Genomic DNA, 15,035 nt, shown 5'->3' on the forward strand with positions numbered 1-15,035 from the left:
CCACACACACACCCACAAACCCAAACAAACACACCCACACACACACCCACAAACCCAAACAAACACACCCACAAACCCACACAAACACCCACCCACACACACAAACACCCCACACACACACACACCCAAACAAACACACCCGCAAACACCCACAAACACCCACCCAAACACCCAAAAACCAGCAAAAGTGCCAGTTGGGGTGGTCAAATGTATGAATCACCTGATGGAGTAATGGAGGCCTGCTGCCCGTCTCTCCCCCTCTATGGAGGCCTGCCGCCCGCCCCTCCCCCTCTATGGTGCCCCCTGCCCCTCCCCCCCGCCCCCGCCCCCCCTCCCCCCGCCCGCCCCTATGGGGCCCTGCCGCCCGCCCCTCCCCCTCTATGGGGCCCTGCCGCCCGCCCCTCCCCCTCTATGGGGCCCTGCCGCCCGCCCCTCCCCCTCTATGGGGCCCTGCCGCCCGCCCCTCCCCCTCTATGGAGGCCTGCTGCTAGTCTCTCCCACACTACACATACAGGCTGTTTACATAGAGCAGGGTCCCAAATGGCATTCTATTCCCTAGATAGTGCACTACTTTGACCAGTACCCATATGGTTCTAGATGAAAGTAGTAACCTGTCTAGGGAATAGGACACCATTTGGAACTCACACGTAGGCTAACGTAGGACTCCGAGCCAGTCCGTTTATAGCTTAAGGTCCAATGTGTTTCTATCACCTTCCACCATAGGACAGAGAGAAGCAATGTTTTCTGATAAAACGGTCATCATTCGGCCTTAAGGACCCTTGTGCTTCCAAAGAAAAGCACCAATATACATCACTATTCAGGGCCATTACCACTGATACACACGAAGGCTGACGAGGAATTCATCATCAAGTGTGTGAGCTTATGTTATGAAGTAGGAACGTACGTGTCTGCGTGTGTGTGTGTGCTACTACTTACGTAGCCCACGTCCGGCCTATAGCAGGTGTATGCTCCTAGAATGCTGTGCAGCACGTCGTAGTACGGACCTCCCTGTCGAAACACAGGTGATACTTTAACTATTACAACACGTACATTTGTCATTTAGCAGACGTTCTTATCCAGGGCCACTTACAGTTGATGCATCTTAAGACAGCTAGGTGAGACAACCACATATCAGTCATAAATGTACATGTTCCCTCTAAATAGCTATCAGCAAAGTCAGTGCAAGTAGGAAAAGACAAGTGCATATATATATATATAAAATAAAGAGAACACTAAAATAACATCCTAGATCTGAATGAATGAAATATTCTTATTAAATACTTTTTTTCTTTACATAGTTGAATGTGCTGACAACACAATCACACAAAAATGATCAATGGAAATCAAATTCATCAACCCATGGAGGTCTGGATTTGGAGTCACACTCAAAATGAAAGTGGAAAACCACACTACAGGCTGATCCAACTTTGATGTAATGTCCTTAAAACAAGTCAAAATGAGGCTCAGTAGTGTGTGTGGCCTCCACGTGCCTGTATGACCTCCCTACAATGCCTGGGCATGCCCCTGATGAGGTGGCGGATGGTCTCCTGAGGGATCTCCTCCCAGACCTGGACTAAAGCATCCACCAACTGCTGGACAGTCTGTGGTGCAACGTGGCATTGGTGGATGGAGCGAGACATGATGTCCCAGATGTGCTCAATTGGATTCAGGTCTGGGGAACGGGCGGGCCAGTCCATAGCATCAATGCCTTCCTCTTGCAGGAACTGCTGACACACTCCAGCCACATGAGGTCTAGCATTGTCTTGCATTAGGAGGAACCCAGGGCCAACCGCATCAGCATATGGTCTCACAAGGGGTCTGAGGATCTCATCTCCGTACCTAATGGCAGTCAGGCTACCTCTGGCGAGCACATGGAGGGCTGTGCGGCCCCCCAAAGAAATGCCACCCCACACCATGACTGACCCACCGCAAAACCGGTCAGGCTGGAGGATAATGCAGGCAGCAGAACATTCTCCATGGCATCTCCAGACTCTGTCACGTGCTCAGTGTGAACCTGCTTTCATCTGTGAAGAGCACAGGGTGCCAGTGGCGAATTTGCCAATCTTGGTGTTCTCTGGCAAATGCCAAACGTCTTGCATGGTGTTGGGCTGTAAGCACAAACCCCACCTGTGGACGTCGGGCCCTCATACCACCCTCATGGAGTCTGTTTCTGACCGTTTCTGACCGTTTGAGCATAGGCCCTTTGTGCATGATACAAGTAATTTTCCCAACAATTGTTTACAGACAGATTATTTCACTGTATCACAATTTCAGTGGGTCATATGTATACATACACCATGTTGACTGTGTCTTTAAACAGCTTGGGAAATTCCAGAAAATGATGTCACGGCTTTAGAAGCTTCTGATAGGATAATTGACATCATTTGAGTCAATTGGAGGTGTACCTGTGGATGTATTTCAAGGACTCCCTTCAAACTCAGTGCCTCTTTCCTTGACATCATGGGAAAATCAAAAGAAGTCAGCAAAGTCCTCAGAAAAAAATTGTGGTCCTCCACAAGTCAGGTTCATCCTTGGGAGCAATTTCCAAACGCCTGAAGGTACCACGTTCATCTGTACAAACAATAGTACGCAAGTATAAACACCATGGGACCATGCAGCAGTCATTACCGCTCAGGAAGGGGACACGTTCTGTCTCCTAGAGATGAACGTACTTCGGTGCGAAAAGTGCAACTCAATCCCAGAACAACAGCAAAGGAATTTGTGAAGATGCTGGAGGAAACAGGTACAAAAGTGTCTATATCCACAGTAAAATGAGTCTTATATGGACATAACCTGAACAGCTGATCATCCTCGCAGTGGCAGACCACCTGCTGGACAGGTACAGGATGGCAACAACAACTGCCCAAGTTACACCAGGAACACACAATCCCTCCATCAGTGCTCAGACTGTCCGCAATAGGCTGAGAGAGGCTGGACTGAGGGCTTGTAGGCCTGTTGTAAGGCAGGTCCTTACCAGACATCACCGGCAACAACGTTGCCTACGGGCACAAACCCACCGTCGCAGGACCAGACAGGACTGGCAAAAACTGCTCTTCACTGACGAGTGGCGGTTTTGTCTCACCAGGAGTGATGGTTGGATTCGCGTTTATCGTCGAAGGAATGAGCGTTACACTGAGGCCTGTACTCTGGAGCCGATCGAGGTGGAGGGTCCGTCATGGTCTGGGGCGGTGTGTCACAGCATCATCGGACAGAGCTTGCAGGCAATCTCAACGCTGTGCGTTACAAAGAAGACATCCTCCTCCCTCATGTGGTACCCTTTCTTGCAGGCTCATCCTGACATGACCCTCCAGCATGACAATGCCACCAGTCATACTGCTCGTTCTGTGTGTGACTTCCTAAAGGATAGGAATTCACGGTGGACACTACACATGCATTGATCATCCGTTCAACTACTCTGCGTCTCAAAGACACAGTGGTTGGAACAACAAAAAAAATCTAATTTGAACCCATCCGACCAACGGACCTATTTCCACCAGTCTAATGTCCATTGCTCGTGTTTCTTGGCCCAAGCAAGTGACTTCTTATTATTGGTGTCCTTTAGTAGTCGTTTCTTTGCAGCAATTCGACCATGGAGGCCTGATTTACTCGGTCTCCTCTGAACAGTTGATGTTGAGATGTGTCTGTTACTTTAACTCTGAAGAATTTATTTGGTCTGCAATTTCTGAGGCTGGTAACTCTAATGAACTTATCCTCTGCAGCAGAGGTAACTCTGAGTCTTCCTTTCCTGTGGCAGTCCTCATGAGAGCCAGTTAACTCTAATGAACTTATCCTCTGCAGCAGAGGTAACTCTGGGTCTTCCTTTCCTGTGGCAGTCCTCATGAGAGCCAGTTAACTCTAATGAACTTATCCTCTGCAGCAGAGGTAACTCTGGGTCTTCCTTTCCTGTGGCAGTCCTCATGAGAGCCAGTTAACTCTAATGAACTTATCCTCTGCAGCAGAGGTATCTCTGGGTCTTCCTTTCCTGTGGCGGTCCTCATGAGAGCCAGTTTCATCATCACTTGATGGTTTTTGCGACTGCATTCGTTTTGATGTCTTCACTACACTATACAATGTAGAAAATAGAAGAAAGAAAATGAGTGAATGAATGAGTAGGTGTGTTCAAACTTTTGACTGGTACTTTTTTTGAGATTACCGGAGGTGGCAGAACGAAGTACTCTGGTTGGGATGTAGGGTTTGAGCCTGAAGGTGAGGAGGGGAAAATCCCCTACATTGACTGTTGCAACACAACAACAATCTCACCCACACACCGAGATAGGTGAAGTTCACATAAACACTTACGAGAGGAAGGTATACTGACCAAAAATATAAAACGCAACAATTTCAACAATTTTACTGAATTACAGTTCCTAAAAGGAAATCAGTCAATTGAAATAAATTTATTTGGCCCTTATCTTAATACACTGCATATAGACTTTTACATTGTTATTGACTGTACGTTTGTTTATTCCATGTGTAACTCAGTGTTGTTTTTTGTCGCACTGCTTTGCTTTATCTTGGCCAGGTCGAAGTTGTAAATGAGATCTTTTTCTCAACTGACTTACCTGGTTAAATGTGGTCCTTCTGTAGCTCAGTTGGTAGAGCATGGCGCTTGTAACGCCAGGGTAGTGGGTTCGATCCCCGGGACCACCCATACGTAGAATGTATGCACACATGACTGTAAGTCGCTTTGGATAAAAGCGTCTGCTAAATGGCATATATTATTATATTATTAGTGTTTATTATTATTTATTATTATTATTATATAAAAAATATGTTAAAAAACAAATCTTTGGATTTCCCATGATTGGGCATTGGTGCAGCCATGGGTGAACCTGGGAGGGCATAGGCCCACCCACTGGGAGCCAGGCCCAGCCAATCAGAATGAGTTTTCCCCACAAAAGGGCTTTATTACTCCTCAGTTTCATCAGCTGTCCGGGTGGCTGGTTTCAGACGATCCCGCAGGTGAAGAATCCGGATGTGGAGGTCCTTGGTTGGCGTGGTAACACGTGGTCTGCGGTTGTGAGGCCGTTAGACCTACTGCCAAATTCTCTAAAACGACATTGGAGGCGGCTTATGGTAGAGAATTTAACATTACATTTTCTGGCAACAGTTCTGGTGGATCCCTGCAGTCAGCATGCCAATGGAATGCCCCTCAAAATTTGAGATGTCTGTGGCATTGTGTTGTGACAAAAAACTGCACATTTTAGAGTGGCCTTTTATTGTCCCCAGCACAAGGTGCACCTGTGTAATGATCATGCGGTTTAATCAACTTCTTGATATGCCACACCTGTCATGTGGACGGAGAAATGCTCACTAACAGGGATGTAAACAAATTTGTGCACAAAATGTGAAAGAAATATTCCAGGGATGTTTTATTTGAGCTCATGAAACATGGGACCAACACTTTACATGTTGGCTTTATATATTTTTTTGTTCAGTATAGAGATAGATTCATTTAGTCGACTATATTAATAATAAAAACCATTTAGCAAATGCTTTTATCCAAAAGTAATTTACAGTTATGTGTGCATACAGTTTATGTACAGGTGGTCCCGGGAATTGAACTCACTATCCTGGTGTTGCAAGTGCCATGCTCACCAACTGAGCTATAGAGGACCACAACTGAATTCAGAGTGAACACAGAGATCCTCGATGATGTCATAAATAGTTGTCGTCCTGCCACTGACCTGTTGGAAGATACAGAGATGGGGAAAGGTTCTGGAGATGTCCAGCTTGATCAGCTCCAGACTGGCCTCTCTGTCCGCCAGAGATGAACCTGCATCTACACACACACACAAACATTAGAAACAATCAACATCACACACTTCCTTTAGCCAACTCTCATGTTTCCTAAACTTCTGTAGGATTTTTTTTGTTTGTTGATTCAATGCGATTCAGATTTAAATTCTCAGCACTTTGTGAGTGAGGTCAAAGTTTTCAATAGCACTTCAGAGAAAGAAGGGGATAAAGATGGAGAGACGAAGGGAGACAAAAGAGAAGAGAGTCTGTCCTCTACCTTCAGTCACTGGTTCTGTAGGCATAGACTTCCACTTGTCCCTGGCCCTGGCCAGACAGATGTTGTACAGCTCTGTGGAAGAATACATAACAACACTGATCACCATGTGCACGCACGCACACACACACACACACACACACACACACACACACACACACACACACACACACACACACACACACACACACACACACACACACACACACACACACACACACACACACACACACACACACACACACACACACACACACACACACACACACAAAAGCCTGCCATTGAACACTCCGTTGCTACAATTAACATGGAAGTAAACCACAGCATTATGGTCATAGTCCCTCTATCTAAAAGCCTTCCACTGCAGCACATCAGGCCAGGACAGCCTCAAGGTCTTCTCTCCAGTACCAACGAGCTATTCAGTGGTGCTGTGCTTATCTACCAGCCTTGTCCTAGACCCTGCTGCTCTCTAGTGAGAATAACTGAGGAGAGAGAGATGTGTGTGTGTGAGATACATGATCCCATTTGGTTTGGATGTAACTGGCAAAATGGGCCACCAGGGGGGGGTGTTTTTTCGCTGAGTCATGCTGAAATTGAGACCTCTGGTATCTACAGCAGTCCTCTTTTTCCACACACACACACACACACACACACACACACACACACACACACACACACACACACACACACACACACACACACACACACACACACACACACACACACACACACACACACACACACACACACACACACACACACACACAATATGGGGTGTGTATAATTCAGTAGCCTCAGACCTACAGTGTGTCCTACCGTGAGTGATGTTGAGCTCATTGCCCACCGCCAGGCTCCAGACCTTGCCCCTGACGCTAGGGGGCACGCCCTGCCACCAGAGGTCCCTGACCCGCCGAGAGTTACACATGGTGCTCCAGTTGGGCAGAATCTCCTGGTTCCAGGTCTGGGCGGCGTTGCCAATGCTCTCTTCCACCTTACACCTGAGCTCCAGCTGCTTCCTCCTCTTCTGGGCCTCCTTGAGCTCTACAGAGGCAGAGGGGGGAGCGAGGCAGGCAGAGAGGGGAGCGAGGCGAGGCAGAGAGGGGAGCGAGGCGAGGCAGAGCGGGGAGCGGGCGAGGCAGAGCGGGGAGCGAGGCAGGCAGAGGGGGAGCGAGGCAGGCAGAGGGGGAGCGAGGCAGGCAGAGGGGGAGCGAGGCAGGCAGAGGGGGAGCGAGGCAGGCAGAGGGGGAGCGAGGCAGGCAGAGGGGGAGCGAGGCAGGCAGAGGGGGAGCGAGGCAGGCAGAGGGGGAGCGAGGCAGGCAGAGCGAGGCAGGCAGAGGGGGAGCGAGGCAGGCAGAGGGGGAGCGAGGCAGGCAGAGGGGGAGCGAGGCAGGCAGAGGGGGGGAGGCAGGCAGAGGGGGAGCGGGGCAGGCAGAGGGGGGAGCGAGGCAGGCAGAGGGGGGGAGCGAGGCAGGCAGAGGGGGAGCGAGGCAGGCAGAGGGGGAGCGAGGCAGGCAGAGGGGAGCGAGGCAGAGAGGGGAGGAGGCGAGGGGAGCGAGGCAGAGAGGGGAGGAGCGAGGCAGAGGGGAGCGAGGCGAGGCAGAGAGGGGAGCGAGGCGAGGCAGAGAGGGGAGCGAGGCGAGGCAGAGAGGGGAGGAGGCGAGGCAGAGAGGGGAGCGAGGCGAGGCAGAGAGGGGAGCGAGGGAGGCAGAGAGGGGAGCGAGGCGAGGCAGAGAGGGGAGCGAGGCAGAGGCAGAGAGGGAGCGAGGCGAGGCAGAGAGGGAGCGAGGCGAGGCAGAGAGGGAGCGAGGCGAGGCAGAGAGGGGAGCGAGGCGAGGCAGAGGGGAGCGAGGCGAGGCAGAGGGGGGGAGGCGAGGCAGAGGGGGAGAGGCGAGGCAGAGAGCGAGGCGAGGCAGAGGGGGAGCGAGGCGAGGCAGAGGGGGAGCGAGGCGAGGCAGAGGGGGAGCGAGGCAGGGGGAGCGAGGCGAGGCAGGCAGAGGGGGAGCGAGGCAGAGGGGGGAGGGAGAGGGGAGCAGGAGAGGGGGAGCGAGGCAGAGAGGGGAGCGAGGCGAGGCAGAGAGGGGAGCGAGGCAGGCAGAGAGGGGAGCGAGGCGAGGCAGAGAGGGGAGCGAGGCGAGGCAGAGAGGGGAGGAGGCGAGGCAGAGAGGGGAGCGAGGCGAGGCAGAGAGGGGAGCGAGGCGAGGCAGAGAGGGAGCGAGGCGAGGCAGAGAGGGGAGCGAGGCGAGGCAGAGAGGGGAGCGAGGCAGGCAGAGAGGGAGCGAGGCGAGGCAGAGAGGGAGCGAGGCGAGGCAGAGGGGGAGCGAGGCGAGGCAGAGGGGGAGCGAGGCGAGGCAGAGGGGGAGCGAGGCAGAGGCAGAGGGGGAGCGAGGCGAGGCAGAGGCAGAGGGGGCAGAGGGGGGAGCGAGGCAGAGGGGGGAGCGAGGCAGAGGGGGGAGCGAGGCAGAGGGGGGAGCGAGGCAGAGGGGGAGCGAGGCAGAGGGGGAGCGAGGCAGAGAGGGGAGCGAGGCAGAGAGGGAGCGAGGCGAGGCAGAGAGGGGAGCGAGGCGAGGCAGAGAGGGGAGCGAGGCGAGGCAGAGAGGGGAGCGAGGCGAGGCAGAGAGGGGAGCGAGGCGAGGCAGAGGGGGAGCGAGGCGAGGCGAGGGGAGCGAGGGAGGCGAGGGGGAGCGAGGCAGAGGGGGAGCGAGGCAGAGGGGGGAGCGAGGCAGAGGGGGAGGAGGCAGAGGGGGAGCGAGGCAGAGGGGGAGCGAGGCAGAGGGGGAGCGAGGCAGAGGGGGAGCGAGGCAGAGGGGGAGCGAGGCAGAGGGGGAGCGAGGCAGAGGGGGAGCGAGGCAGAGGGGGAGCGAGGCAGAGGGGGAGCGAGGCAGAGGGGGAGCGAGGCAGAGGGGGAGCGAGGCAGAGGGGGAGCGAGGCAGAGGGGGGAGCGAGGCAGAGGGGGAGCGAGGCAGAGGGGGAGCGAGGCAGAGGGGGAGCGAGGCAGAGGGGGAGCGAGGCAGAGGGGAGAGCGAGGCAGAGGGAGAGCGAGGCAGAGGGGAGAGCGAGGCAGAGGGGAGAGCGAGGCAGAGGGGAGAGCGAGGCAGAGGGGAGAGCGAGGCAGAGAGGGGAGCGAGGCAGAGAGGGGAGCGAGGCAGAGGGGGAGCGAGGCAGGGGGGAGCGAGGCAGAGGGGGAGCGAGGCAGGAGGGGAGCGAGGCAGGGAGGGGAGCAGCAGGGAGGGGAGCGAGGCAGGGAGGGGAGCGAGGCAGGAGGGGAGCGAGGCAGGGGAGGGGAGCGAGGCAGGGAGGGGAGCGAGGCAGGAGGGGAGCGAGGCAGGGAGGGGAGCGAGGCAGGGAGGGGAGCGAGGCAGGGAGGGAGCGAGGCAGGGAGGGAGCGAGGCAGGGAGGGGAGCGAGGCAGAGGGGAGAGCGAGGCAGAGGGGAGCGAGGCGAGGCAGAGGGGAGAGCGAGGCAGAGAGGGGGAGGCGAGGCAGAGAGGGGAGCGAGGCAGAGAGGGGAGCGAGGCAGAGAGGGGAGCGAGGCGAGGCAGAGAGGGGAGCGAGGCGAGGCAGAGAGGGGAGCGAGGCGAGGCAGAGAGGGGAGCGAGGCGAGGCAGAGAGGGGAGCGAGGCGAGGCAGAGGGGGAGCGAGGCGAGGCAGAGGGGGAGCGAGGCGAGGCAGAGGGGGAGCGAGGCGAGGCAGAGGGGGAGCGAGGCGAGGCAGAGGGGGAGAGGAGGGGAGCGAGGCGAGGCAGGCAGAGGGGGGAGCGAGGCAGAGGGGGGAGCGAGGCAGAGAGGGGAGCGAGGCAGAGAGGGAGCGAGGCGAGGCAGAGAGGGGAGCGAGGCGAGGCAGAGAGGGGAGCGAGGCGAGGCAGAGAGGGGAGCGAGGCGAGGCAGAGAGGGGAGCGAGGCGAGGCAGAGAGGGGAGCGAGGCGAGGCAGAGAGGGGAGCGAGGCGAGGCAGAGAGGGGAGCGAGGCGAGGCAGAGAGGGGAGCGAGGCGAGGCAGAGAGGGAGCGAGGCGAGGCAGAGGGGGAGCGAGGCGAGGCAGAGAGGGGAGCGAGGCGAGGCAGAGGGGGAGCGAGGCGAGGCAGAGGGGGGAGCGAGGCGAGGCAGAGGGGGAGGAGGCGAGGCAGAGGGGGAGCGAGGCAGAGGGGGAGCGAGGCAGAGGGGGAGCGAGGCAGAGGGGGAGCGAGGCAGAGGGGGAGCGAGGCAGAGGGGGAGCGAGGCAGAGGGGGAGCGAGGCAGAGGGGGAGCGAGGCAGAGGGGAGGAGGCGAGGCAGAGAGGGGAGCGAGGCGAGGCAGAGAGGGAGGAGGCGAGGCAGAGAGGGAGGAGGCGAGGCAGAGAGGGGAGCGAGGCGAGGCAGAGAGGGGAGCGAGGCAGAGGGGAGCGAGGCGAGGCAGAGGGGGAGCGAGGCAGAGGGGGAGCGAGGCAGAGGGGGAGCGAGGCAGAGGGGGAGCGAGGCAGAGGGGGAGCGAGGCAGAGGGGGAGCGAGGCAGAGGGGGGAGCGAGGCAGAGGGGGAGCGAGGCAGAGGGGGAGCGAGGCAGAGGGGGAGCGAGGCAGAGGGGGGAGCGAGGCAGAGGGGGAGCGAGGCAGAGGGGGAGCGAGGCAGAGGGGGAGCGAGGCAGAGGGGGGAGCGAGGCAGAGGGGGGAGCGAGGCAGAGGGGGAGCGAGGCAGAGGGGGAGCGAGGCAGAGGGGGAGCGAGGCAGAGGGGGAGCGAGGCAGAGGGGAGAGCGAGGCAGAGGGGAGAGCGAGGCAGGGGGGAGCGAGGCAGAGGGGAGAGCGAGGCAGAGGAGAGCGAGGCAGAGGGGGAGCGAGGCAGAGGGGAGAGCGAGGCAGGAGGGGAGCGAGGCAGAGAGGAGAGCGAGGCAGAGGGGGAGCGAGGCAGGGAGGGGAGCGAGGCAGGGAGGGGGAGCGAGGCAGGGAGGGGAGCGAGGCAGGGAGGGGAGCGAGGCAGGGAGGGGAGCGAGGCAGGGAGGGGAGCGAGGCAGGGAGGGGAGCGAGGCAGGGAGGGGAGCGAGGCAGGGAGGGGAGCGAGGCAGGGAGGGGAGCGAGGCAGGGAGGGGAGCGAGGCAGGGAGGGGAGCGAGGCAGGGAGGGGAGCGAGGCAGGGAGGGGAGCGAGGCAGGGAGGGGAGCGAGGCAGAGGGGAGAGCGAGGCAGGAGGGAGAGCGAGGCAGAGGGAGAGCGAGGCAGAGGAGGGAGAGCGAGGCAGAGAGGGAGCGAGGCAGAGAGGGGAGCAGGCAGAGAGGGGAGCGAGGCAGAGAGGGGAGCGAGGCAGAGGGGGAGCGAGGCAGAGGGGGAGCGAGGCAGAGGGGGGAGCGAGGCAGAGGGGGAGCGAGGCAGAGGGGGAGCGAGGCAGAGGGGGAGCGAGGCAGAGGGGGAGCGAGGCAGAGGGGGAGCGAGGCAGAGGGGGAGCGAGGCAGAGGGGGAGCGAGGCAGAGGGGGAGCGAGGCAGAGGGGGAGCGAGGCAGAGGGGGAGCGAGGCAGAGGGGGAGCGAGGCAGAGGGGGGAGCGAGGCAGAGGGGGAGCGAGGCAGAGGGGGAGCGAGGCAGAGGGGGAGCGAGGCAGAGGGGGGAGCGAGGCAGAGGGGGAGCGAGGCAGAGGGGGAGCGAGGCAGAGGGGGAGCGAGGCAGAGGGGGAGCGAGGCAGAGGGGGAGCGAGGCAGAGGGGGAGCGAGGCAGAGGGGGAGCGAGGCAGAGGGGGGAGCGAGGCAGAGGGGGAGCGAGGCAGAGGGGAGAGCGAGGCAGAGGGGGAGCGAGGCAGAGGGGGAGCGAGGCAGAGGGGGGAGCGAGGCAGAGGGGGAGCGAGGCAGATGGGGGAGCGAGGCAGAGGGGGGAGCGAGGCAGGGAGGGGAGCGAGGCAGGGAGAAGAGACCGTTAGATGACAATATCTACTACATTACAATGATATAGTGCCCTTCTATGTCATGGCTGTGAAACAGTAGTCGGAACCAATACAGTCAGTTTGAATGACTGAACGAGGACAATAAATGGCAGCGATTATATAAGTATCCAGGGCTGCTTTTACACAGGCAGCCCAATTTGGATCATTTCTCTACTTTTTTTCCAATCACATCAGCTCTTTTGGCAAAAGATCAGAATTGGGCTGCCTGTGTAAACGTAGTCTAAAGAGCTGGAGAAGTGGAAAGGCGTTCATTTTGACTATAAGTGGTCATGACAGATAGGAGGACTTCTCGAGCCCTGGGAGAGGGAATGTCCCTATGAAAGAGGTACGATCCAGATGAATGAATAAATCATGAACAGTCACCTCTCTTCTTGGCCTGGGCCACCATCTCCTCATACTGTTGTCTGTGTTTCTGGGCCTCCTCCGCAGGCTTGGCTGGCAGATTACTGCAACACACACACATTGTAGTGAGTGACTGTGTGCGTGCGTGGTTTGAACTTGGTGCCTTACATTATTCATGGTGGTTGAGCTGCTGGTGTATTGGTGGATAAGGCAGGCAATGGAAAGAGTGAGGGAGGGAGGGATGGAGAGGGGGAGGGGGGGTGGAGAGAGACCTTGAGTGACCGTGGCCTGGTCTCAGATGATTGCTTCATTAAGCCAATTCTCCTGTTGATCTGACACACCCTAACCCACACCGTACACTTCTAAATATTCCATATGTTTACCATTTGTTTGCATAACATGCTTTCACTCTGAAAAATGTGTGTTCACAACAGGGAGGCCCACTCGAAGCTGCGAGACAGAGCGAGACACAGAGAGAGCGCGAGACACAGAGTGAGCGCGACAGACACCGCGAGAATAGAGAGACAGAGGAGAGAGAGTAGAGAGACAGAGGAGAGAGAGTAGAGAGACAGAGGAGAGAGAGTAGAGAGAGTAGAGAGACAGAGGAGAGAGAATAGAGAGACAGAGGAGAGAGAGGAGAGAGACAGAGGAGAGAGAGGAGAGAGACAGAGGAGAGAGAATAGAGAGACAGAGGAGAGAGAATAGAGAGACAGAGGAGAGAGAATAGAGAGACAGAGGAGAGAGAATAGAGAGACAGTGGAGAGAGAATAGAGAGACAGAGGAGAGAGAGTAGAGAGACAGAGGAGAGAGAGTAGAGAGACAGAGGAGAGAGAATAGAGAGACAGAGGAGAGAGAATAGAGAGACAGAGGAGAGAGAGTAGAGAGACAGAGGAGAGAGAGTAGAGAGACAGAGGAGAGAGAATAGAGAGACAGAGGAGAGAGAATAGAGAGACCGAGGAGAGAGAATAGAGAGACAGAGGAGAGAGAATAGAGAGACAGAGGAGAGAGAATAGAGAGACAGAGGAGAGACAGATGAGAGACAATAGAGAGACAGAGGAGAGACAATAGAGAGACCGAGGAGAGAGAATAGAGAGACAGAGGAGAGACAATAGAGAGAGAATAGAGAGACAATAGAGAGACAGAGGAGAGACAATAGAGAGACAGAGGAGAGAGAATAGAGAGACAGAGGAGAGACAATAGAGAGACAGAGGAGAGACAATAGAGAGACAGAGGCGAGACAATAGAGAGACAGAGGCGAGACAATAGAGAGAGAATAGAGAGACAATAGAGAGACAGAGGAGAGACAATAGAGAGACAGAGGAGAGAGAATAGAGAGACAGAGGAGAGACAATAGAGAGACAGAGGAGAGACAATAGAGAGACAGAGGAGAGACAATAGAGAGAGAATAGAGAGACAATAGAGAGACAGAGGAGAGACAATAGAGAGACAGAGGAGAGAGAATAGAGAGACAGAGGAGAGACAATAGAGAGACAGAGGAGAGACAATAGAGAGACAGAGACAATAGAGAGACAGAGAGACAATAGAGAGACAATAGAGAGACAATAGAGAGACAATAGAGAGACAATAGAGAGACAATAGAGAGACCGAGGAGAGACAATAGAGAGACAATAGAGAGAGAGAAGCGAGAACGAGAGAGACAGAGGAGAGACAATAGAGAGACAGAGGAGAGACAATAGAGAGACAGAGGAGAGACAATAGAGAGACAGGAGAGAGAATAGAGAGAGAGAGAGAAGCGAGAACGAGAGAGACACACTAAACTGTCAGCAGCCTCTAACTAAACTAGCTCTCATAAGAGTTAGGAAACCACATGGGTTAGTTAGTCTGGCATGAAGGAGACATAATGAAGCAGGGAAGAGAAATGAGGAGAGACAGAGACAAAGTACAGAATCAGTGAGTACAGCCTTGCCATTGAGAAGGGTAGACACAGGAAAACCTGGCTCCCTGTAGAGGAAAGGCTGTGAAACCACTGCACAACAGCAGAACCTGAGACGGAGCTGCATTTCCTGACAAAATGTAAAAAATATAAAACAATTAGAGAGTGTCATTTCCCCAAATTTGAAACCCTTATTCAAGGTGAAAACACACACACACACAAAAATCCATGTCTCAATTGTCTCAACTTAAAAACCCTTCTTTAACCCGTCTCCTCCCCTTCATCTACACTGACTGAAATTGGATTTAACAAGTGACGACCATAAGGGATCATAGCTTTCACCTGGTCATGGAATACTCAGTGGACTCACCTGGTCAGTTCTATCTCATGGTAGAAACTGGGTGGTTGGAGCCCTGAATGCTGATTGGCTGAAAGCTGTGGTATTTTATTTTATTTAAACCTTTATTTAACTAGCCAAGTCAGTCAAAAACAAAATTCTTATTTACAATGACGGCCAACACTGGCCGAACCTGGACGACGCTGGGCCAAATGTGCGCCGCCCTATGGGACTCCAAATGCCGGCCGGTTGTGATACAGCCTGGAATCGAACCAGGGTCTGTAGTGATGCCTTAAACCGCCGCGCCACTCGTCACTAAATCAGACCGTATACCACGGGTATGACAAAAAATGTTTTTTTACTGCTTTAATTATGTTGGTAACCAGTTTATAATAGCAATAAGGCACCTCGGGGGTTTGTGGTATATGGCCAATATACCACAGCTAAGGGCTGAGTCCAGGCACTCCGCGTTGTGTTGTGCTTAACAGCCCTTAGCCGTAGTATATTGGCCATATACCACATCTCCTCAGGCCTTATTACTTAAATATACTCAGTGTA

The 15,035-nt window shown here is 55.5% G+C and overlaps 1 protein-coding gene across 9 annotated transcripts in view; it reads right to left on the reverse strand.

Annotated features, from left to right (window-relative positions):
* LOC124013785 (TBC1 domain family member 14-like) overlaps nt 1-15,035 on the reverse strand; it is a 60,990-nt gene that overhangs the window by 6,615 nt on the left and 39,340 nt on the right. For all 9 annotated transcript variants that reach the window (XR_006834930.1, XM_046328303.1, XM_046328300.1 and 6 more), the window contains 5 exons: nt 12,268-12,350; nt 6,830-7,054; nt 6,017-6,088; nt 5,688-5,782; nt 937-1,008 (listed from right to left, as the gene is read on the reverse strand). Coding sequence is in view for 8 of the 9 variants with exons in the window: in XM_046328303.1 (XP_046184259.1) it covers nt 937-1,008; nt 5,688-5,782; nt 6,017-6,088; nt 6,830-7,054; nt 12,268-12,350 (547 nt within the window). In the remaining variant the exon portion in view is untranslated. The remainder of the gene's footprint in view (nt 1-936; nt 1,009-5,687; nt 5,783-6,016; nt 6,089-6,829; nt 7,055-12,267; nt 12,351-15,035) is intronic.

The sequence above is a fragment of the Oncorhynchus gorbuscha genome, linkage group LG25 (assembly GCF_021184085.1).
Source record: "Oncorhynchus gorbuscha isolate QuinsamMale2020 ecotype Even-year linkage group LG25, OgorEven_v1.0, whole genome shotgun sequence".
NCBI lineage: Eukaryota > Metazoa > Chordata > Actinopteri > Salmoniformes > Salmonidae > Oncorhynchus > Oncorhynchus gorbuscha.